Genomic DNA, 25,007 nt, shown 5'->3' on the forward strand with positions numbered 1-25,007 from the left:
TTTTCATCCTCAGCACTATGGACATTTGGGGCAGATTACTTGTGTGTGTGTGTGTGTGTGTGTGTGTGTGTAGTGGGGGGGGGTGGTGAGGAGTGTTCTGTATATTATAGAATGTCTAGCAGCATCCTTGATCTCCACCTACTAAATCCCAGTGATATGCCCCCACCAGGTTCCTATCAGGTACATTTATCCCCAGTAAAAAAGCACTGCTTGGGACCTCCCTGGCTGTCCAGTGGTTAGGGCTCTGAGCTTCCACTGCAAGGGGCCCAGATTACATCCCCGGTAGGTGAACTAGGATCAGAGAACCTTTCTCTCTGATACCAGTCTGAGCCTTTGCATCATTCTCGGCATCCCCTATTCTCAGGTTTAGATATGGGATGGATGGTGAAAGATTTCTAGTCACCTTTCCCCACGAATCACCCCTTTGTCCACATGCCCTGCTTCTGTTAATGTCATTGCCAGCAATCCCCACATGCATGCTGTCTTCCAGTCCCCTGCTTTCCCCACTCAGTTGCCAAAGTCTAGTCAAGTTTTTCTCCAAAAGCTTGCTTATGTCCCTCTCCTCCCAGTTCCTGTCACCATTCTTCATTCCAGCCTCCATCATCTGTCACCTGATCTCCTTGTCTGCTGCTTCTCAATCCGATCTCCACTTTGCCTCAGAGCCAGACTCCTAAATCCAGCCAGACTCCTAAATCCAACCAGACTGACCACACCAACCCCTCCTCGGAAGCCTTCACAGACTCCATCTGCCATTGCTCATAGCAGGGGCACCAAGCTTTTTCTTAAAGAGTTAGGTAGTAAACATTTTAGGCTTTGTGAACCAAATCAAAGGCATTATGTAAGGACTTATATAACCATTTAAAATAAAACCACTTAAAAATGTGAAAACCATTCTTAGCTCATAGACTAAAAAAGCAGGTGGCGAGCTGGACTTGGCCATGGGCTGTAGTTTGCCCATCCATGGCCTAGTAAATAAACCTGATGACCATTTATTTAAGGTTCTAGATGATTGTGGCCCACACGTGTCTTTCCCACCGTGTATCTTCTGTGCTCCCTGCATGCTAGTGTCCCCACATGCTCCCTACCCACCCCCCCACCCAGCCTCCTCTCTTCGGGGAGCTCCTGTGCCCTTTCCTCACCTGGATTGCCCTTCCTGAGCCACTTCCGCCTATTGAAATCATACCATCCAAGACGCTCTCAGATGCCACCTTGCCTGTGAAACCTTACCCTGTTCTGGAAGGTCAGAGTTAAACCCTCTTGCCTCTATGTTCCTTTTCCTTTGTACCTCCGCTATTTCATCCTCCTTTGTAGGCCAGCTGCTTACATGCCAAATTGCCCAGGAGGCTGTGAACCTGTGGAGAGTAGAGACCTTGCCCCTTTATACCACTACTTTGTACCTGTCGAAATGGAATCGTGGCAGGTTGTACCCCATGCGCCAGCATGTGAAGCATCTTATGTATATCCTCACTAACCTGTGAAGATGCACTCAATTTCCACTTTACATGTGAAGAATCTTAGCCCAGAGAGGTTAAGTAAGTTGCCCAAGTCACACAGCTAGTCAGTGGCAGAGCTGGAATCCAAACTAGGTCCACCTGACTGCTAAGCCTGGATTTTAACCACCTTATCATATAGAACAGGGACTCAACAAAGAGTGGCAGTGCTGGATCAGGTACCCCACCTCATCATACAAGTTTTACTTACCCAGAAGCAGCATTTGAATTTGACTCACTGAACTTTAAAATATCTTTGATAGGTTCTGCCTGACCCATCATTGAATTCATGTCTGGATTAAGGACTCTGCTCTCCTGGAATCCTTCGTCTTTTGGTTTCTAATACACAATCTCAGTGTTTGGTATTCATTTTATAAGGATTTTTCCCTCAGTGAGGTCCCGGATCGTTTTGCTGAAAACTAGCTTTGAAATCCTATAATGAGAACTAATGGGACACCATTTTCAAATAGACCTGGGCAAACTAGGAGAAACAAACAGAAAGAGGGTAATTCTAGTCTTGGAATTTATGAGCTTCCCTATCTAAAAGTTAAAATTTCAACTCTCTTTTGATCTTTGGGTTTATGGTGAGTTTTAAGAGGTTGTTCGTCTTAGACAGTCTCAGGAACTTAATATGCTTTCTTCCTTCCACCCAGAAAGATACCTAGACACCTTACCTCCACCCTTTTCAGCCTCGGGTAAACTTTGTCTTCTATGTAATTTAGTTCGAATTGAATAGGGGCAGAATCATGAAAACCGAGAACCATAACCTTCTCCCTGTTGCCAGCAGCATGATCACAGAACCTACCAATCCTGCCATTGCTGTTTCCCATCCAAAGCAGTTAACCCCACAGGGGGTGACAGGTCGTGGGTAAGCCCCGAGTTTCCTGAGTGAAGTGGGAATAGACCGGTGTCTGCCCTCTGCGGAGGGACCTCAGGACAGGTGTTTTGGTGGCCCCGTCCTTCCAGCAGACACACACCATAAATGTATACTAAGACACATCATCAAACTCTCTGGCCCTTCTCTTGGGAGTTTAGAAGCCAAGTTCATCCTTAAAAGCTGCACTGCCCTTACACTCAGAGGTAGACACTCTGGGGAGGGAGGAAGGTTTCCAGGCATGTTCTTTACCTGTTTCTAATTCACCCCAGAGGGAACTCTGCTTTGCTCACTGCCACGTGACTGTCTTTCTTCTCTCCTCAAACCTGTTCTCCTGTGTGCTCTCCATTGCTGGGCCTGACTCCCCAGAGTCTTAGCTCTTGTCATGTTAGGCAATTATTTTCAAATCTTGCAGCAGGACAGACATTGCAGCATCAGGTAATCCCTCTCCTTTTCCTTCCACATTCGATGAGACAGCTGCATTTTCCCAGCAGAGCCGCCATCAGCACCAGCTCAAAATAGTCCTGGGTTGTTTTTTTGTTTGTTTGTCTTTAACTTTTTGTTAAAGAAAAAAACATACAAAGTCCATTCTCTACACATCCCATCTCTGTATGTTCACGGTTGCCTCATCTAAATTTCAGGCTTGTAGTTCCTTTCTCCCAATGTTGTTTCCTTGGGGTTTTGTTGTTGTTGTTGTTGTTGTTTTTCTGAGTGGGCCTCTGAAAATCGGCAGCAAAGAGGCCAGTTTGTTTATTTTGAATACACTGCAGCAAAATGAAGGTAATTGTCCACACAGGCCATCTGCTACCTGGCAGGTGTCCATGAGTCACAGAGAAAAATGGAGACTCAAGTGTCTCCTTCTGTTACCATGATAACCGCTTAGCTCAGAGTTGTCACTGGGCGTGTGTGTGGAGGGGATGCTGTTAATAGTTGCTCTGGCGAGGGCATGAACTCTCAAGATCAGGCTTTTTGCCATGAGCCTCCCTGGGTTTGATTACCTGGTGATAACGTGTATCAGGGAGATAAAAAAAAAAAAAAATTCGTACCTATTCCATCAGGAAAAAGAAGGGAAGGAAATAGTATTTATGGAGCCCCTACTGTGTGCCAGGCACCCTGCTGGAGACAGCTGAGCGTGGCCAGGACAACACATACATCGTTTTCCTGCTGCAAAGAGAGCCTCACCCCTGTGCGGCCCCACTCTCTGCCACAGCGTGAGTCCCTGTCTCACTGACAGTGTCCTCAAGTCACCTTCTCTGGCATTCTCTGCACCTGTTTTGGCTCCACTATTAGATTTGCACTCAAACAGAAGACTAAGTCAGAATCACCGTATTCTCCTTTCTCACATTTTTCGGTTGTGGCGGAAATTAATTTCTGTTGCATGGCCTCGGCAGTGGGACGTCTCATCTGATGCATGTTCCGTCTGAATTCAGAAACTTGGTGCTGGGATCGCAGTGTGCTTAGGAGTCTCCCTGCAGCGTAGGACAATTAGAACACCCAGGCGGGATTTCCCCGGTGGTCCAGGAGAGACTACCTTCCAGTGCAGGGGGTGCGGGCTCATGGGTTCAATCCCTAGTCAGGGAACTAAGATCCCACATGTCACAGGGTGCAGCCAAAATTTTTTTTTAATAAATAAAACTTCTTAAAAAAAGATGACAACCCAGGTATTTGTCTTAATCATGTTACTAATTTATTTGTGACCTTCTGACCTCTCAAGGCATCTCTCTCCTCAGATATAGATAAATGCTGAACTGAAACAGAGCCTATCTTTCTGGGATCATGAACCCTCTGACATGATGTGCATAACTTCCAAGCTCTTTTCTTGGAACACGATATGTAGCTTTCTCAGGGTCTCAGAGTTTTTGCTGATTGAGAAGAAGCAAAGGGCCAGCAGAGGAGAGAGCCTCTCCGATTGTAACGTTTCTCTAGCCCTGTCTTTCTTTTTCTGTTTCTTTCTGTTTCTCTGTCTTTCCAACAGAATTGTTCTCAACTACAAGGGACCTCTGTACTCAGAGAACCTGAGTTACAGGGCGTTTCTTGTATTTAGTTATTGGTTGGGCACGTGACTGGCCTGTGCTGTGTTCAGGCCTTTGTAATAGGTTGTATTTCAACAAGGTCCCACTGTCCTTGCCTCAGGAAACCTTAAAACCGGGGAGCGTGTCATGAAGCCTCCCCAGGCTGACCTCCGCTCTCCCAGCAACTGAAACCCAGAGGCATGCAGTGGTTTTGGACCTTTGTTGGACAGCTTATCCCCACCCCTTAAGAGACATCTGAGCAGTCCCTCCACCTTCGCTGATTTCTATGAGAGTATCAGGTTCCATGTAATCTCTAGGTTCCAACAATGATGCTCCCCGCAACCCCCAATCATGCCGCTGCTTCTAGATCTGTTTATTCTGTGTGGAGGGAGCACTCGGCAGTCTCCATGGGGAGGGCCTGCCTCTTGGGACCCCTCTGGGCCTTTGAGACAGGGCGCTGTCACTCACAGCAGTGCTCCCGTCTGCAGTGACTTCAGTGTGTCTGTCTGGCACAAACCTGTCTCTGCAGAGGGCAGAGAATGAGCCGCCTCTACCCAGGCTGCAGGTGCCTGTCAGCGAGCTGGAGCGCTGCCATGAGCCCTGTGACTCTGCCTCCAGCTGCAAGTGCTCCAGACACTCCACTCTACTTACGGAGTTAGAAGGACCTTGTTTTGAACCGTCTCCTTGAGACAGCCCCTCCTCTGCCCCCAGCAGCCTGCTCCCTGTCCTCCCCATGGGCTTTGCATGCAGGGGGCCTGAGGGCAGCATCTCTGTTGTGGACTCTGCTCATGAGAACGGAAAATTAGAAGCAGAACAGCCTCTGTGACCCTGAGGTGGCTGCCACGCACCCCCAAAGGACGAGCCTTCACTGACAGGGTGGTTGTAGCCAAGGCAAAGCCTTGGTGACTCGGCATTTCTGAGATGAGGTAAACTTGGTGAGGTCATAGCGTCATTGAATTTTACATCTGAAAAATGCTTCACAGGTCACCAGTGAAGCCGCTCAGTTTGCAGATTAGAAGACTGAACCCCAGAAACACTGAAATGCGTATGCTGTACTATCGATAGAAAAGCCCAGGTCTCCGGGCTTCAAAGCCGTTCCCTTCCCACCGCGCCTCCGTGCCTCCTTGGCGTTCACCCGGGGTGAGAGTCAGATTCCATCTCGGTGCCTGTGGCAGCTCCTCCTCTACGAGTTGGTGGATTCGCAGCCGAGAATTGTCTCCAGGTCCTGTCGTCATCGACAAAGTAAAGAGGTCGAAACTTTCAGCCTGAGGACAGGCTCATATGCTGAGGGATTTACACACATTCTCAGATCAGGAAGAATTTTTCTTGAACCCGTATCCTCGCCTCTCTTCTCATCCATGGTCCTTGTTCCAGGGTCTTTGGCATCTCATGAGGGCCTGTGGGCCTGGTCGCATCCCCAGATTTTCCCTCCTATTCCCTCTCTGTCAAATGCTCTTCAGATGTGGCTGATCTAATAATAAATAAAGAAAAAAAATCAGGCTTAGCACCTAAGTTATCTATGGCTGCACATACACTGAAAGTTAATGACTTAGAAGAACAAACTTAACTCACAGCTTCTGTGGGTCCGGGGTCCAGGGTCCAGACGCTGTTTAGCTGGGTTCTCACAAGCTGAGGTTCAGGGTTTCTCACAAGGTTGCAGGCACCTCAGGGCTCAGCAGATCACATCGTTGTTGCCAGGACCCCCTGTGGGCTGTAGGATTGAGGGTCACAGTTCAACGCCGGCCTGATGTCTGGAAGCCGGCCTCAGCTACTTGCCAGGTGAGCCTCTCCACGGGGCAGTTCACAAGATGGCAGCTGGCTTCCTCAGTGTGAGTGGGGTAAGAGGAAGAGAGAGCACATGTGGACAAGACAGAAGTCATGTCTTTCATCAACCAGTCTCAGAAATGATCTCATTGTCTTGCTTCAGTTAGAGGCAGTCACTACAGCCAGCCCGTGTTCAAGAGGAGGGAATTACCTCAGACGGTGACTGCAGGGAGGGAGGGTGTCACTGGAGGCCCCCTCACGGGTCTGCCCACCACAGTCAGTTACCTAGTTAAAGCATTTCACATAAAGCTTTATTGATGGCGATAGATTTAGTCCTCCCTGGAGCTCATTGCCCACTCTGGCTCCGTTCCCGCTTTCCATTACAGAAGGAAAAGGGTCAGAAACTTGATACACCTCCTTGTCGTTTAACAAATATTTATTAAGCCTTTACATGTGGTAAGCACAATGGTAAGGAAGATAAATTTGAGAGGTGAGATTAATGCCGCGCAGGGGTCCGAGGGAGGTGACAGTGAAGCAGTCAGGCGGGAAGCCAGTGGGAGCTGGTCAGACACATGGAGGGGGGCGGTGCTCCTGGCAGAGAGAACAGCAAGTACAGAGGCCTGAAGGCAGGAGAGAGGGCTGTGCTTCCAGTATTTCAATAGATTGTTGTTCTCGAATCCGTGCAGGAGCAGAGTCAGTTGACCTCCCTTGCACCGACATGTACCTCATCCCAAATCAACCCTATTCCTGATCTCCCGCCTCGGGCCTGGCGGAAGTCCATGCATATTGGCTGCCTGTGACTTGTGCCTCTGCTGGGGCCTTGGGGACGTACTGGCCCACAAGGATGCCAAACCAGCATTGTTCTGCTGGACCCAGAATCCACAGAGGGTTCCTGACAGCTCTATCCTAGCTGTGTTTTAATCCAGCATGATCCTAAAGCCAGGGACTGAAGCTTGAGATCCATGGAGAAAATTGTGCCTTCCCAAGGGTCTGAGAAGAACTTTTCTCTTTCCACTGCTCTGAGCAAAGACAACATCAGGAGTCTGGTTTCTATCTTCCTCAGAAGGCATGTCCTGGGCAGTGATCCCAGGAAGGGGGACTGATTATTTTCAAGCTGATGGTGGGCAGTAGGATTCATTTCCTGATCCTAGAGTTTTAGCCGCATGTGGCTGTCTACTCCGTCCATTCCTCTTACCTCATTCCCCATCATCATTTTCCTATTAAACTGTTTGCAGAGGTTCCGTTTCATGTTCTTAAAAAGCAACCTATTTGTTCATCTCCGATCTTAGGGCTCTGACATTCAGTCCTCAGGCAGCGATGCTGGCTCCAGTCTCCCCGAGTGAGGTTTATTGAGTCCTTGCCACATGGTTAATGCTGGATTGGCCCTTCATACGGTGAAGTTAATTTGAATTTCACAGGCCACATACTTAGGGGGAAAAATTATTTGAGTGGCTTTAGTTTCCCTCTTGAGTTCTCACTTTCTGAGCTGAGCACTTAGTCTGGGCATTTCAGGCAAACTCTGAAGTCAGTCACTTCAGAGTTTTTTTAATTTTTTTTTTTCTGGCTGAGCTGGGTTATGATGCCCAGGTTTTTCTCTAGTTGTGGTGTGCAGGCATCTCTTATTGCGGAGCACAGACTCTAGAGCTTGGGCTTAGTATTTGTAGCATGCAGGTTTAGTTGCCCTGTGGCATGTGGAATCTTAGTTCCTCAACCAGGGAACCCACGTTCCCTGCATTGGAAGGTAAAGTCCTAACCACTGGACCACCAAGGAAGTCCCAACTTCAGAGATTCTTAACCCTCTTCCTGCACCCAAATGAGTGCTGCATCCTGGAGACTTATACAGGGTGCTGTAGCATCAGTGGAGGAGTATCCACAGCTCCGAGGCGATATGTTGCTGGGGCCATCATGTCCTTTGCTTGTGTCTGGGCCAGGTTCTCTCAGGCAGCAGCCCCCATTCTGTGGCTAAGGCATCTGAGTTCAGAGACTCCCCCAGCATTCAGGCTCCACACCTGACCTCACTGATGCTCTGACTCCTCTGTGACTGAGGAGCAGCTTTGGGGTCATTGCTTCTTACAGTATCAGCCTACTGAGTGCATGGGATCCTTCCTTGAGGCTGCTCAGGCAACCCAGGAAACAACTTTTATTCTGTTTCCTTCCACCCTGGGAAGGCCCAGGAAAGGCCCAGGCGTTGCCAGGATCCACCACTTCTGTGATCTCCTGCATCCTCCACTGTGCCGGCTTAGGACTTTCCTATAAAGCCAGGCCTCTGCATCAGACTTTCCTGCCTTCTCTGCAGATTCTCGCATCTTTTCCCCAGTTTCCTTATCTTGTTTGGATTGAGACTAAAACTGTTAGGTCTGGTATTCATAAGTACCTTCAAACTAGGTTGAATCTTATGCTCTATTATTTGCCCCCTGGCTTCCCTGGTGGTTCAGTGGTAAAGAACCCACCTACCAGTGCAGGAGATGCAGGTTTGATCCCTGGGTTGGGAATATCCCCTGGAAGAGGGCATGCAACCCACACCAGTATTCTTGCCTGGAGAATCCCATGGACAGAGGAAACTGGTGGCTACAGCCCATGGGTTGCAAAGAGTCAGACATGACTTAGTGACTGAGCACACACACATATGCCCCCTCTCCCATAAAAATATCCAAAAAGGCAGAGGCTGATAATAGTTATAGGGTGAAAGGTGATTGTTTCCCAAAATGCAGTGATTAATAAGTGAAAATGTAATCTAGTCAAAATGGGACTCCTATGGTGTTTATAAACTAGTTAGAAAGAAAAGATATATACCCTGAAAGAATAATAATAAATGTTTTATAGCCATGGACAAAAATAGAATATTTCACAAGATAGAACATTTGAAGTGTCAGTGGAAGATTATTATAAAAGTTAAACGGTGGTAAAGACATCAAAAAAAGATTTTTATAGTGTTCCATTATATGAATAAGCCTCATTTTGTTAAGTCACTTGCTAGTCAGTGGACTTTGGAGTTATTTCCACTTTTGGCCTATTAAACTGTTGCTAATGAACATGTGTGGACAAGCTTTAGATGAGGATATGTCTTTATTTCTCTTGGGTACATACTCAGGAGTGAAATTGCTAGGTCTTATGGTAAGTTTGCCTTTAACATTTTAAGAAACTGCCAAACTGTCTTCCTAAGTGGTTGTACCATTTTACGATTCCGTCAGCAATGCCAGAGGGTTTCCATTTCCCCATATCCTTGTTGGTCTTTTTGATTGTAGCTATTTCAGTGGGGTAAGTGGAATCTCTTTGTGATTTCAGTTTTCATTTCCCTAATGAGTACTCATATTGAACATTTCTCATGTAATTTTTAGCTCATTTTATATCTTACTCCATGAAATGTATATTCAAGTCTTTGCCTGTTTTGTAATTGGGTTGTCTGTCTTCTTATTCACTTACAAGTATTCTTTATATGTTCTAGACACAAGTTCTTTCTTATAGTTTATTCTGTATTTATTTCAGCTTTAAGTAAGTAAGTAAGTTCACTCACTCAGTCGTGTCCGACTCTTTGCGACCCCATGAATCACAGCACACCAGGCCTCCCTGTCCATCACCAACTCCAGGAGTTCACTCAGACTCATGTCCATCGAGTCAGTGATGCCATCCAGCCATCTCATCCTCTGTCGTCCCCTTCTCCTCCTGCCCCCTATCCCTCCCAGCATCAGAGTCTTTTCCAATGAGTCAACTCTTCTCATGAGGTGGCCATTGATATATAATTGACATATAAAATTATAAGATATTTAAAATAGATACATTGAAGTGACTTCAATGTATACAGGGTGGAAGGATTTCTCCATCTAGTTTATTAACACATTCATCACCTCACGTATTTATCTTTTGTGTGTGTTAGAGCCGTCAAGTTGTTCTCACTTAGCAAATTTCAGCTATACGATAGATAGTATATTATCAACTGTAGTCACCATGTGACATTAGATCTTCAGACCTTATATTTCAGCCAAAAGTTTACACCCTTTCACCAGCCTCTCCCTATTCCTCCAGCACTCAGCCCCTGGCAGCTAGTTTGCTACTCTCAGTTTCTGAGTGTGGGGTTTTTTTGGGTGTTTTTTAGGTTCCGCATAGAGAGGGTACCTTGCAGTATTTGTCTTTCTCTGTCTGGTGTTTTTCACTTACCATAAATAACACAGCAGGATTTCCTTCTTTCTCGTGACTAAATAATATTCCATTGAACATGCATAATACATCTTTTTTATCCATTCATCTGCTGATGGATGCTTATTGTCTGCATATCCTAGCTATCATGAATATTGCTGCAGTGAACAAGTGTGCATGGAATTTCAGATATCCCATCAAAATCCTGTTTTCATTTTCTTTGGATATATACCCAGAAGTGGGATTATTGGATCATATGATAGTTCTGTTTTTCATTTTTTTTAATTATGGATATTTTATGTGTTTGTTGTTGCTGCTCTTGGGCTTTCCTTCTAGTTGCTGCTGGTGGGGCCTACTCTTCTTTGCAGTGTATGGACTTCTCACTCTGTTGGCGTCTTATTCCAGGGGCTTCTCCTGTTAGGAAGCACAGGCTGTACAGCACACGGGCTTCCATAATTATGATGCATGGGCTTAGTTGCTTTGCAGCATGTGAGATCTTCCTGTCCCCTGCATTGGCAGATGGATTCTTAACTACTAGACCACCAGGAACGTCCCCTGTTTTCATCTTTTGAGGAACCTCAATACTATGACTGCACCAGTTTACATTCTCACCACTAGTGCACAAGTGTTCCCTTCTCTGCACACCCTCACCAACACTTGTTATCTCTTGTCTTTTTGATGATGACCATCCTAACAGATATGAGGTAATATCTCATTATAGTTCTGTTTTGTGTTTCCCTGATGATTCATGATGTTGCGTACCCTTTCATACATACCTGTTGGCCATTTCTGTGTCTCCTTTGGGAAAATGACTGTTCGGTTTCTGTGCACATTTTTAAATCAGATTGTTTTTTCAGGATTGTATGAGTTCTTCCTATATTTCAGATATTTACTCCTTATCACACATAGGACTTGCACATATTTTCTCCCGTTCAGTAGACTGCCTTTTCATTTTGTTGATGGTTCCCATTGCTTTGTGGAAGCTTTTTAGTTTGATGTAGTTTCGCTTGTTATTTTGCTTTTGTTTTTGGTATCAAATCCAAAAAATCATTGTGAATATCCACAATTCCTTTATCAGAAATAATTTACAAATATTTTCCCAGTCTGTGGCTTAGCTTTTTTATTTTTGTTAGTGTGTCTTTTTTATAGTTTTATTGAGTTATTGTACACTTCATCCTTTTAAATGGTTTTTAATATAGTCACAGAATTGTGCAACCATGATCCATTTTAGAACATTTCCCCTCCTCCAAAAAGAACCCCAAACCCAGTAGCATTCACTCCTCATTCCTCCCAGGCACCCAGTCCCAGACAACCACTAATCTACTTTCCATCTCTATGGATTTGCTTATGCTAGACACTTCATATAAATGGAATCAAACAATATGTAGTCTTTTATAACTGGGTTCTTTCACTTAGCATATTTTCAAGGTTCATGCATGTTGTAGCATGTGTCAGTACTTCATTCCTTTTTATTGCATAATCATATTCCATAGAAAGAATGTATTACATTTTATTTAAATCATTCATCAGTTGATGGACATTTGGATTTGTTTTCACTTTTTAGCTATTATGTGTAATACTGTTATGAATACTTGTGTACAAATTTTTGTGTATACATAGATTTTCATTTATGGTCAGTATATACATGTAAGAGTGGACTTGTCACAATTTTTAAACTTTTGAGGAACTGCCAGACCATTTTCTAAAGCAGCTGCACCAGTTTTACATTCCTTCCAGCAGCTTATGAGAGTTCTGAGTTTGCCACATCCTAGCCAACACTTGTTATTATCTGTCCTTTTGTTATAGCCTTATTAAGAGTAGGGTTGTGAAGTTGTGTCTCATTGTGGTTTTGATTTGCATTTCCCTAATGGCTAATAATATTGAACATATTTTCATATGCTTATTCTGTATTGGTGTATTTTCTTTAGAGAATTGTCTGTTCAGATCCTTTTCATATTTCTAAATTACCTGTCCTTTTTTTTGTTTGTTTTAATTTTTTAAGTTACTTGTCCTTTTATTATTGAGTGTAGGAGTTCTTTACATATCTTTTTAAAAAATTAGTTGTGTTATTGAAATATAGTTGGTTTACAGTGTTGTGTATGTATTCTTAATATAAATCCTTTATGGGATATGATTTGAAAAAATTTTTCCCCATCCTATGAATTCTTTTTTCACTTTCATAAAGGTGTCCTTTGAAAATAGTTTTTAATTTTAATGAAGTCCAGTTTATCTCTTTTTTCTTTTGTAATGTATACTTTTGGTGTGAAATCTGAAAAGTCATTGTCTATTCTTTTCTTCTAAGAGTTTTACAGTTTTAGTTCTTATATTTGGTATGGTGCATTTTGAGTTAGTTTTTGTATATAATGTGAAGTAAGGGCCTAATAAGTTCATATTTATGTGTATCATGGAAAGATCTCAAAAGTATGCTAAATTTTCTGTATCAGTTCAATTCAGTCACTCAGTCATGTCCAACTCTTTGCGACCCCATGAACCGCAGCACGCCAGGTTACCCTGTCCATCACCAACTGCCGGAGTCTACCCAGATCCATGTCCATTGAGTCGGTGATGCCATCCAACCATCTCATCCTCCGTCGTCCCCTTCTCCTCCTGCCCTCAATCTTTCCCAGCATCAGGGTCTTGTCCAGTGAGTCAGCTCTTTGCATCAGGTGGCCAAAGCGTTGGAGTTTCAACTTTAGCATCAGTCTTTCCAGTGAACACCCAGGACTGATCTCCTTTAGGATGGACTGGTTGGATCTCCTTGCAGTCCAAGGGACCCTCAAGAGTCTTCTCCCACACCACAGTTCAAAAGCATCAATTCTTTGGCACTCAGCTTTCTTTATAGTCCAACTCTCACATCCATACATGACTCCTGGAAAAACCATAGCCTTGACTAGACGGCTTTGTTGACATTACTTTGTTGACAAAGTAATGTCTCTGCTTTTTAGCAGAAGTTAAACACAACATTGTAAATCAACTATGCTTCAATAAAAAATTTTTTAAAGCATACTATATGTTTAGCAGATTGCCAAATGATATGTGCAGTATGATACCCCTTCATGCAAAATTTAAAGGCATGAAACATCATACATTATTCACAACAACATATGTACACATAGGTAAAAAGTTTCACACAAAATCTATGATAATGGCCGCCTCTGAAGGGAAGAAAAAAAGGGACTGAAAAGAATTAGTAGTCAAGGGGTCTTCAGATTTATCTGCAGTGTTAGAATAAATTTCACACAATATTAAATATCAATTTGAATGGTCCGTTACGTTGTACTTTTAAGCTTGCCTTGTATTTTTCAAGTTTCTCAGATTAAAATACACAGGCATGAATCAGAGCAAGAATGATGGAAAACAGACCGCTTCCGCTCAGTCCAGCACTCACATTGGGTGAAGCTGAGCTGAGGCCCCCTGTCAGCCTGTTCGGGGCGGCCGATTCTATCTGTATGTGGGGTTTCTGAGCCAGCTCCCCAAAGATAATTATCTTCCTTTGAACTTATTTGCACACTTTGGCTTATATTTTCCCAGTCTTGCTTCCAAAGAGAACCCTAGTCTTTATGCCACTGTCAGTTGCCCTTCCTCTAAAGAGCCGCAGAGCCCAAATCTCAGCAGACTCCCTTTAACTGGAGTTTTTAAGTTTTTATCCCATGGCTCCAAGCTTTCTCCAAAACTGCACCAGAGCCTTCCCACAGAAGGCTCGGTTTCCCAGTAAACATGTGTCCCCACGGAATGGTTCACAGAAGACCACACTGTGTGCTTGACGAGGGCAGCATGACAGGCCAGATGACTCGGCTCCTGAGAACTGCCTGCGGCTGGGCTCCTGACCCGCGAACTCATCAGGCACATTCCCCGCAGCCCAGCAGCTGCAGAGGTGCAAAGCGCATGTCATTGCCCTGGGAGTAGAAGGGCTTGTTCCAATATCTCCCGCTGACAAGCTAGCTGTGCAGCCCTGACACAGAGCTCTTACTCTCTTCATCCTTGTCTTTCTTCTCTAAAATGGATACTACTCGAGTCATTATGAGGCTCAAATGAGATGATGCACATGAATGTGTTTGCAAACAGAAATGAAAGATGTTTGCATATTATTTCCCAGCTGTGACCCCAGCCCCTCCCAAATCCTCCACCAGCTACCCCGCTCCATCTGTCCACCTGGAAGGCCCTTCTACCCTCCCTCCCTGAGCACGCCTCCACTTTCCCTCCGCTTTTAGTTTATTCTTCAGTGTTCTCGCTGCCTCTTCTCCTCCTCCCCCTTGTTCTCTCCCCTTCTCCCTTTTTGTTTCCCCGCTCCTTTTCTTCCTCTCTCCAGTCCTGGAGGCAGCCTGACTCTTTTCTTTCAAATCTGATCATGCAGTGCATTGCACCACTGAACTGAAGCCCTAGGTTGGCTCAGGTTGACTGAGAAAAAGCACTTACCCCTTCCTCAAAGAGGTAAGGTGCAGGAGATGACAGGCTTTATCTCTTTGATTCTCCCAGGCTCAGGCCACAGGATCACCGCATACGTCGCCCACTCACGGAGGCGGACGCCCCATACCCATGCCCGTGCGCTCCACCTCCGCTGGCTCCACCCCCACCCACTGCCCGCAGGACCCGCTGAGTGGAGTCGGCGGGGACATGCAGGAGGCCTTCGCCCAAGGTGAGTTCGGGAGCAGAGGAAAATGAAGCGTTAAAGGGGTTTCGAAAAGTGGACAAGACTCCTGCTGTGGTTCTCCCTGTTTTCTTTTGTCCACTTAGCTTTCAATGATCAGATTTTCATGTACAGTAAAAACAAGTCTCGTGCTGGCCTCTTCTTATTTGATGGGCTGGTCTGCAGCGGGAGGTCTGCAGGCTTGTATGTGTGCGAGGGCCAGGCCTTCTGGGTTTCTGTGCTCTTTTTGAGGAGGGTTGTGGGAAGTGCCTTGTCCTTTGGGCTTTGCCTCCTCCAGAGGAGTTGGATGGAATCATTCCCAAAGTCAAGTGCTTGGCCTGCAAAGTGTTTAGAGCAAGCAGGAGAAGGAGGCTAGAACTCTGAATCCGACCTTGCTGAAGGCATCTTGTCCGTGGAGTTAATGGCCTGCCGTGTTCTGTAGTGGGTGGAAGAAGAGGCTGCTCAGGAAGTCTTGTCTTGTCTCGGGGCAGAGACGAGAGCAGGGAGGTGGAGCTGAGAGTAAGTCCTGCCCAAGGGTTTGTTCTACAGTCCACCTCTTTGAATATGGCTGAGAAGCATGGAGGTTACAGGGTCCTGCCTTCGCAAAGAGAAGAGGGAGGAGAACCACGGCCTTGGGCACCAGTGCCTGGGAGCAGGCGGAGCTGCTCGGCCCATCTTCCCTTAGGAGTCCAAACTAAGTCCCGGGGCCGGCCGACTGAGGCATCTGCTCAGCTCTGTCTCCCCAACCCCCATCACCACCACCCACCTACCCACCAGGCATCGCCATCTGCTCTGCCTCTCCTCAGGTACGAGGAGAAACCTCCGCAATGACCTGCTGGTGGCTGCCGACTCAATCACCAACACCATGTCGTCCCTGGTGAAGGAGCTCCACTCAGGTGACGCCCAGAGCTCCCACCCAGCCTCCCGCCTCCCCTCCTTGCCCCTGCCTTCCTTGCCACCCACCCCCCGCGTGGTAAAGCGCCTCCCTCATTTCACCACGTGGCCTCCTTGCTTTCCAGGAACTCTCTGGATGCCTTCCCCTGTGAGCCTGTCTCCCACACGTGGTCACACACTTAAAGTTTCTCTTAAGAGCACGCCTTGTGGACCAGACACAGTTCTGACTTTAAAGGAATTTGGCTCCGAGGGCCCCTTCCTCACTGTGTCTTCCACCTGTACTTCCTCCACAGCTGCTCTCTCCCTAGGCCTGCTCGGCTGTCTCGCTTGGAGCTTTCCTGGACGACGGGGAACCGAATCAGCCACAAAAGCTTCTGGACTTCCTCCCGCTGCCTTTCTGCTTCTCCTGTTTGATTTGGTTTTGAAACCCTATTCTCTCCTTTTGTCCGTGACGAGGCTCTGGTTTCCCTGGAAGTTCATGACCTGAGTCTGGTGCTTCCTTCACTCCACATGTTCAGTCTTATCTCTGACTTCTTTCTCAATCTGTCTCGCAGCTATTTCCCATGATTTTCCCGAGACCCTTACCTCATGGCATATTTCCCCCTACATGAAACCCAGGAAGGGGAGAAAAAAAAATAGGCCATTCCCATATCATCATATCTACAAGAATCCCCATGATTGAATCAGTTTTGAAACCGCCAGATATTTTACTAATTTTTTTAATGGTGGTCAGATTCCCATATTTTATATTAAACAAACTTCCTTCCTAAGTGCTGTGGGTCACTCATACAGGTGGCCCTCTTTTGTTTCCTTTCACCTAATATCGTGCTTTTGGATACCTTGAAATAGCTTAACAAGGTTGTTCAATAAAGATATAAAGCAGTTTTTCCGTGGGCTATTCAGACACACGTACTTACTCAAACATAATACATTGAAATTATCCATCCATGCACTTAGGGAATGCAAGCCTTGAGTAGTCCTTCAGACCTTTGTAGGCGAAACCATACACTTTTAGAGTTGTCATGAGACAGGCTGAGGTCTGGCCAATGGCTTCGCTCTCAGATCTGCTGTTTTTGTTTAGAAGAGAGTAAGGTTGGTATGTCCAGTACAGTTGATAATATGTCAGTTCTCCTGTTGAGGGAGCATGATGGTAACACTGTCTGCATTCTGGTACCATTTCTCAATCCCTTTTAGAAGCACTTTCCCCCTCCACACACACACATAAACAGAAGAGGAGACTGCCTTTGAGATGACCTCATGGGTGATCAGAAAGTCCCTTCCCTTATATAGCTCCCTACCAATGCCAGAAATCCCACTTTTGGAGGGAATTTCTTAGGGGATTTCAGGCCATGGAAATTAACCACAGTTGTGCCTCATGGCTGCTTGTTAGGGTTTGTGCAAAATACGTGGTTCATGAGCTCATCTCATGAGTTTGAGGGGTAACTGGACATCATTAAACACAAAGCACATAGAGACCACACAGCTTCATGAAAAAGTAAGTGTATGGGAATACCCAGCCATCTCTCCTGGTAGGAAAGAATGGTTTTAATAAAGCTATATAACGTATTTGGAAGGTACCTCAGAGATCACATTGTCCCCTCCCCTTACTTTAATTTTTTAATGTGGAATCTTAGTTCCCTGAGCAGGGATCAAACCCACACCCCCTGCATCTGAAGCATGGAGTCTTAACCACTGGACTCCAGGGAGGTCCCCCACTCCCCTTACTTTAGAAGTGCAATGAATGATTATCAATAAAGAGATTTGCCTAAAGTTATTCAGCTGGAAGGGGCCCAGCTGGTCCTAGAGCTTAGGTGTGAATGTTAAGCTGATGGTCTTACACTGCACTGCCCTCATCCCCATGCAGGACAAGGGGTCAAATCTGCAATCCCACCAAGACCTCTTTCATGGATGCTTCATTCTCCAACGCCCTGAAGTCCATGGTAGACGTGGACTGGGTCCACATCTGGCACAGTATCTCTATCGGACACAGAAGCAAACTCCTTTATGTGCAAGGCTGCCAACTTCTCAATGAGTGCAGGAGCCTTGCCCAACACCAGCACGTTTTTACTGTCACTGTCGAGGTTCTCATGAGGACAAGACTAGTTGCTCAGATTATCTTTATGTGTATCATGGACATACTGTTTATATCCATAGCTTACGCTCCTCATCTTTTTTGAAATTTTTGCACGAGTAATGGACTCTTAGAGTTGAAAGGATCTCAGAAGCTGCTTAATCCAGCTTGCTGCCTGGTGTAAAAGTCCTCTGTTTGAATATTTCCAGTGAGCTCATTCATGACCAGTTCTCCTCCTTGAAGTGTTCTTGCTTATCGGAGAGCCAGAATCTGCCTTTCTATAACGAATTTATTCTCATTCCACAACCCCCGCAGAAGCTGCCAGAGGGAGCTCAGTCCTTCCCTCACATTAGCCTTTCCAGTATTTGAAGGCAGACAGCGGGGCTCTCCCACAGCCTCTCCTCTTTAGGCAGCTGTTCATCGTTCCCTCAGCCATTCCTCACGTGACACAGGTTTCCCTTGACCATCCTGCATGTCCACACCAGGGTGTGGCCAAGTGTTTTAAGGCCCCACTTCAAAGTGAGTTCCTGGGACTGAGCACATCTCCAGATCACAAGGGGTCTTCCACCAGTGACCCCCTCTCCCTCCCCAGAACAGTGAGCCGCCGCCTCCCCCGTCAGGCCTCTTGGGAAAGCAGCCTCAGATGGCATTAGCTTTTTGTCCACATTGCCACTTGGCACTGTTCAGTCATTTTAAGTTTGTTGTCTGCTAAAACCTTTAGTTTCTTTTTTTGTTTAAACAGAAGCCAGTGTTCATCTAGTTATTCCCTGCTGTGCATTTTTATGGTGCTTTTCTTGAACCTGAGTGCAAGGTATTCACCATATTCCTAGTAGGTGTGATCCCTTAGAGAAACGAGCAACAGAGCCAGAAGCTGGGTGGGGGTGACGTCAGACTGTACTACTCCTCTGAGCCCAGGGCTTATGGGGACCTGATGCTGCAGCATGTGCCACACGGGACACAGACCAGGTGACCGCAGCACCCTTGGAGGCCCGCAGCCATGACCCTTTAGCTAGGGTTTCATCCCTAGCCTGCTAAGCGCCTTCCTTCTCCCTCTGCCTATGCTTCTACTGGCTGAAGGGTCACTGGCCTCCTTGGACTTGTTTTCACAGCAGGGGAAGGTGCAGAGGAAGAAGAAGAGAAGATGCAGAATGGGAAGGACAGAGGTAAAGGCAGCTCCACAGGACCCCTAGTCTGATGGGGGCCAGAGCCCTAGCCTCCTCTCCCTTTTGTTCCTGCGTGCCTGCCACCACCTTTCCCCAAAGCTTTCAGACCCCTGCGGATCCTTCTCCCAACCTTTCCCAACTGGCCACCAGGTTTTTCCCTAGAGGTGTTCTTGTCAGTGGATCAACAAAAAAAGCTTCCTGGTTTCCTGACACTATGAAAGATGGATGGGATGCAGGAAGTGGATACGAGTAAAATGCCAAACATGACCCCTTGCCTCAATTTAGGATAGAGTTAGTAGAGCAAAATTAAGATATGCAAAATAGGAGGTAAAAGGAAGTGGCAGGGAAAGTTAGTCATCAAACTTTAAGTGTAGGATTATTAGTACAGGAAGGTTTCTTAAAAGGCAGAGATTATTGTGGACAGAATAGCCAAATGGTTTTGTGGCTTCTCAGAGTAATTAAAAGCAATAGAGAAAAGGTATCAACCCAGGACAGTAAGGCTTCCTCATTTTATTGTATATAAAACCTTCTTAATAACTTGTTATGTTCAGAGAGCTGTGCTAAATGATTTCCATGTATAATCTCATTCATCCCTCAACAACTCGGTGAGATCTGTAATATAATGATATCTCCCATTTTACCAGTGAGTAAATAGGCTCAGAGAAATTTAGATCAAACAGCTTGCATGCGTGCCAAGTCGCTTCAGTCGTGTCCAACTCTTTGTGACCCTATGGACTATAACCCGCCAGGCTCCTCTGTCCATAGGACTCTCCAGGCAAGAATACTGGAGTGGGTTGCCATGTCCTCCTCCAGGGGATCTTCCTGACCCAGGGATTGAACCCACATCTCTTACATCTCCTGCCATCAGCAGGCAGGTTCTTTAAAACTGGCACCCCATGTGGGAAGGGTTGGATTTGAACTGAGTTTTCCTAACTCGAGACTTCATGCTCTTCATGTTTCTACATTATCCTAAACAGATAATACAATTCTCTTTGGACATTTGAGAGTCAGCTGTTATTTCTGTGATTGTACTTAATACATCTATTGCTGGCTTCCTTCAAGATGTGAGCTCCCCAGGACAGAGACTTTCATCTGTTTTGCTCAGTTGTATCCCCAGTGCCTAGAACAGTGGCCAGCATGTTGTAGGATGTCCGTAGATTCACAAACATAAGGAAATAGGGTGGCATGCAGGAGAGCACTTTGTCAGAGAGAGAGGCAGGTGGCTACCCTGAGGATGCTGAAAGTGGAGCCTGAGAGGGAGCTGGCCCAGCTTGCTCAGGTCCCTGTTGGAGGCTGAGCACTTAATACACTCCTCCTGTCTAATTCCATGGCTCCATGAGGGAAGGATTCCAAAGACAAGGCTAAGGGCGGTTAAACAATGTGTCCAGGTAGTAATCGCCTGAGCCTGGACTCAGCCCGGGTGTCTCTAACGCCAGCACCCATCTTTAGTCTGAACGGACTGGGAGACCAAGTGCAGTGAAAGAAGTCTTAAGGAAGAGTGGAGAGAAGTGGATACAGAAAAGGAGGCTGTGATGAGAACAGGGGAGCACCTTAGAAGGGGAAGGTCAAGAGCACTTGCCCATAGTGGCTCATGTGGATGAGAGAGGGGTCTTTGGAGTTTGTCAGCAAGGACACTGGAATCACCAAGGATGAGTCGGGGAAGAAAAACATACTCCAGGTGCTGCAATCATCAAGTGAGTCTGAGCGAGGCCTGGGAGAAAGTGGACAACAGCTATGATGAATTAATGAGAATGATGTATTTGGCATAAAGCTGTCAAAAGGTCAGCAGTAGAGGGCAGTGGTGTTTGAAACGTCTAGAAATGCTGCAGAGAAAACTGACTTTTGCATGCCGATGAGGGACTAGGAAAGAGGCAGGAGGGCTGTACTGCAAGAGATGAAGAGAAGAGGAGACACACAGAGATAGATTTACGCTTATGTAAACACACCCTGCAAACACATGCATGCGCACACACACACAATCCAGTCAGATCCCGGCTTTCATGTGGAATGTTCTTGGCTGAAGACATAACAGCTGCTTCTTTGGCCTCTCTCCCCTTATACCCTCCCTTCCCCAATAGTTTTTCCCAGGGCCTCTCCTCAGTCTCCCTTGCTCCCCCAAAGCACACAGAAGACTGCCCTGATCCCTTGGGCCTTGCCCTGCCCACAGACTCTAGCCTTAGGCCTGATTTCAGTCTGGACAGAGGCTGTGTCTCACACACGGACTGGGCATGGTTTCCTTGTCTGGTACCTGCTGGCCTCAGGGACCCTCTGTCTTTGCACCTGTGTAGCCCAGTCAACATCTCTTCTTTCTGTCCCTCTTGCTATGTGTGTCTATGTGAAATCTTGTTGTGAGAATGCCTGAATTTCCATTTCTGTGGTTTTTTTAGGTGTCATCCCCAGGGGGCAGAGTGTTAAGAGTTGGGGTGAGAGATGGGTAGGGTTTAAAAAGGATGTTTGGCTGTCAACACTGTATGGGTCCCAGGATAGGCCCCTGTAGCTAACATGTGGCTGTTACGTAGGTGTAGTTGTAAAACCAAGTGTTTTTTATGGATGAAACTTCTGTTTCTCCACCCTGATCTAGGCATGAGATTTTATTAATACTGTAGACCGAGGTGGCAGCAACTACTGTCACCCAGGCATTAGACAGCAATAACATCAACCAGAAGAGAGAAAGATTGGCTTCTTTGGGGTTGAAATCATGCTGACATAATATAAACACAACCAGGTCAGCACCCCATGAGGCATAGTCTGCTCAGTGGAAACCATGAGCCAGATGGACACTTCTGAAGAACCCATGACCTGGCCCGACTTCCCAGCCACATTCACCCTGGCCTCTCCCTGCCCACCCTGGCTCCCTGTCCGGGTGCATCCTGGGAGACGATTCTGCTCCACTGTAGGAGTGCCCTCCCCTCACTTTGGGTGGTCAGTCCTTGTAACCAAGGCTGTACAGATGAAACATAGGCTAACATAACTTCCCCATGTTACTTCAGAGCCCTCAGCTGCTACTCCACAGCCTCATCGTATGCCCCTGTGTCCTTCAGAATCACCTCTCCTAGCACCTGCCATCATGGTATTGAGAGCTATAAATCCAGTTTGCATGCTTAATGCTGGTACGTGTCTGGGAGACTGACAGCAGTGGTCCTTGGTAAGAACAGATACAGGCTTTTGACAGTCCAGACGATGGTTCAAGATTTCGGGGTGAGCAGAAGTCTGATTTAGAGTCCCCGGCAGATGTGTCTGCAGGAAGGAAATAATGCTGTTTTCAAAGTGTAAGCCATTTTCACCTTGTTCATTTGCAGAACCATGTGGGCTGTGCCCTCTGATGTAACTGCTCCCTAGGTTGAAGGTGGATTCCTTTCCATTTTCATATGATTTACTTTCTCTTGAGAGGCATGTGTTTCCATGGCTGCGTTAGGTCAGTCGTAGTTGCCGGTTGTAGGTCATGTGACTTCCCCCTTGTTTTCAAACCTGGTTGGGAAAAGTTGACCTAAGAAGAGACAAAGAGCAAGTCCAGGAGCCCATGGGTCGGGGAGGCCCCAGGAGAACCCCCGGTGGCAAGGAGACCCCGACGGTGACCTCCGACTGTCGTTTGTGTCTGTGCTGCACAGGTTAGCGGAGGAGCCGGGCCAGAGAGGAAGCATGGGTGAGTACAGTGCTCCCTGCCCTCCCCCACGGCCCACTCCCTCCTCCCTCTCCTCCATCACAGTTCCCAAGCCAGAGCTGCCCCGGCACACGAGATGCAAGTTGAACTTTCCTTTACAAGCCCTGCTGCACCTCCTCTCTTTGTGCAACTACACCAGTACACCTGCTCGGCCCCATTTGCAGACACTGGCCCATCCAGCACTGCTCTGAGCCTGGGCTTCAGGCAGGTGTCACCTGTGTTGGGATGCAGGTGGCAAAAGTCACTTCCCTGGGCTGCCTCTCTTTCCTCCTTGCTTCTGATTTCCCTGCAGCCTCTGTCGTTTTTCTCCAGATGTCCAAACCACCGCCAGTGCAGGGTCACACTAATAACTCCGTAAAGTCGTTTCCCATGGTGCCTGGCCAAGCTGCACCTTCTCACTTCCTAAAAAAAAAAAAAAGGAAAAAAAATTAATAAAAGTTCAGATTTCCTCACAGGCAAATGCCCATTGCCTTGAGAGTTAGCCTTTCACGTTTTTCCATCTTAGGACCTTAACTCTTATCTAGCTCCAGTTCCAAGGTATTGCGGCTTCTACACTGAGAGCTAAAAGGAAGGAACAAAAATACTTGGACAACCAATCTGTTCAAGAGAAGAGTTCTTTCAAGGATAGATGCCTTTGGTGCAGCCTTGAGATTCCTCTTTATTTTTTTAGTCTTTGCTTCCTTCCCCTCCCCCCACCTCATGTGTTTAAAAGTTAGACCATCTTCCTTGGTTACAGATCTTCCAGACAGAAAAGCCAGAGCTGCAGCCCACGGTCCAGAAAAGGACCTTTCCCAGCCGTTCTGTGGGTTCTTGTCCTGGAGCAGCTTCCAGGCTTTTCCCTGACAGCCCCACTTTTCCCCATCTGCACCAGGCCCTGGGTTCTGTCCTGCTTGCCCTCCTGGACCTGCTTTCTCTGAGTCTCCCCGGCTCAGGGATCGTGCAAGCCGAAGGCGGGCAGGGCCTGAGCTGTGGAAATTCTCTGGCCGCCCTGGAAATCACAGAGCCTCCCAGGCTGGGCAGGCTTGTCCCTGAGCTCACTGCGCATGCGGGCAAGGCCCTTCCTGAAGCAGGCTGTGGCTGCCGCAGCTATGAGGCAGTCAGGAGCTGACTTGCCCTTGGGGAGCCTGCCAGGGCCCCTCTCCCCAGGGCACACAGGAACTGGGGGACGAGGACAGGCTTGTCCACCAGCTGGCCCACCGCTCTTTGCACACAGGAGGAAACTAAGGCCCACTACCCAGGAGCCTGGTGCCAGCCCTGACTCCTCTGCTACTAGTGCTGTCCTCTGACCCTGGGAGGGGGGTGTTGTGAGAAACTCTGGAAGCGGGGAGAGTTTCGGAAAGTTAAGGAAAAGCCTAAACGCTCAGGTGGACTCTTAAGTTCTGCTCACTTTATGTGTGAGGCTGAGGCTTTCTCCCCTTCCATCCAGGGCTTCTCAGCACATCACCAGCCTCTTTGCCCTTCCCTTCAGTCACAATTCTTCACCCCATGAAACCACCACTTTCCAAGCCTTGCAATGCAAACACAGTTCTTTATTTCCTGGAAACATTTCCTGACCCTGTGACCTAAGCAAGGACTCCAAAGACCCAAGATACCCCCAGAAAGAGAACACTCGCTTCCCTAAAAGGAGGGTGTGAGTCCTGTCCCTCTTCTAGTGTCCTGAGTCGACAAGGTAAGCAGCCGGACAGCACCATCCCTGTGCATTGTCCGGTCCCGGCAGATGTTAGACGCCTTTGCCTTGAGACCCTGCACCAGTGCCCGGGAATCACCGTGCATCTGTCCTGCACAGGCACAGGGGATGTGGAGCGAGCTGGCACCGACCGACTCGAAGAAGGCGAGGTGTTCTCCCAGAGGCGCATTCCTGTCCATCTTTCTGCTGCACACCTGGACCAGGCTTGCAGGCTGCCAGACGTTACCACCTGCCAGGGAGAGGGGAGCCCAGGCCGGTGGGAAGTGGGAGGGACCGCCGGTGCCGCCTCAGGCGCACCCCCCACCCCACCCTCGCACAGTCCTGCATGAACTAGCATCTTCATCACTCTCCTCCGGGCATGGTCTCATCTCTGCAACGGGAATTTACTGGAGGTTGAAAAGAGAAAAGAAACAGCACGAATCTCGTTGTGTGTGTGTGTGTGTGAGAGAGAGAGAGAGAGAGAGCTGATGGAGTTCTTGCTAGAATTTACTGGAGGTTGAAAAGAGAAATAGCACCAATCTCGTGTGTGTGTGTGTGTGTGTGTGTGTGTGCGCGCGCGTGCGCGCGCGTGCTGATGGAGTTCTTACTGGCATCTCGCCAGCACGCGGGCTGCTTCCCGGGATGGGGGCA

At 47.2% G+C, this 25,007-nt stretch overlaps 1 protein-coding gene across 14 annotated transcripts in view; it reads left to right on the plus strand.

Moving 5' to 3' along the window:
- DTNB (dystrobrevin beta) overlaps positions 1-24,725 on the plus strand; it is a 244,784-nt gene extending 220,059 nt beyond the window's left edge. For 5 of the 14 annotated variants that reach the window (XM_025261414.3, XM_044926158.2, XM_044926160.2 and 2 more), the window contains 3 exons: positions 14,751-14,910; positions 15,708-15,797; positions 16,089-16,680. In XM_025261414.3, the coding sequence (XP_025117199.2) occupies positions 14,751-14,910; positions 15,708-15,797; positions 16,089-16,282 (444 nt within the window). In that variant the 3' untranslated portion in view covers positions 16,283-16,680. Of the gene's footprint in view, positions 1-14,750; positions 14,911-15,707; positions 15,798-16,088; positions 16,681-18,975; positions 19,030-22,019; positions 22,140-22,637; positions 22,673-24,476 lie in introns of those variants that run through there. The other 9 variants (XM_044926157.2, XM_044926159.2, XM_044926163.2 and 6 more) reach the window with 6 other exon arrangements.
- The last annotated feature ends 282 nt before the right edge of the window (positions 24,726-25,007 follow it).

This window comes from Bubalus bubalis, chromosome 12 (genome assembly GCF_019923935.1).
Source record: "Bubalus bubalis isolate 160015118507 breed Murrah chromosome 12, NDDB_SH_1, whole genome shotgun sequence".
NCBI classification, from domain to species: Eukaryota; Metazoa; Chordata; class Mammalia; order Artiodactyla; family Bovidae; genus Bubalus; species Bubalus bubalis.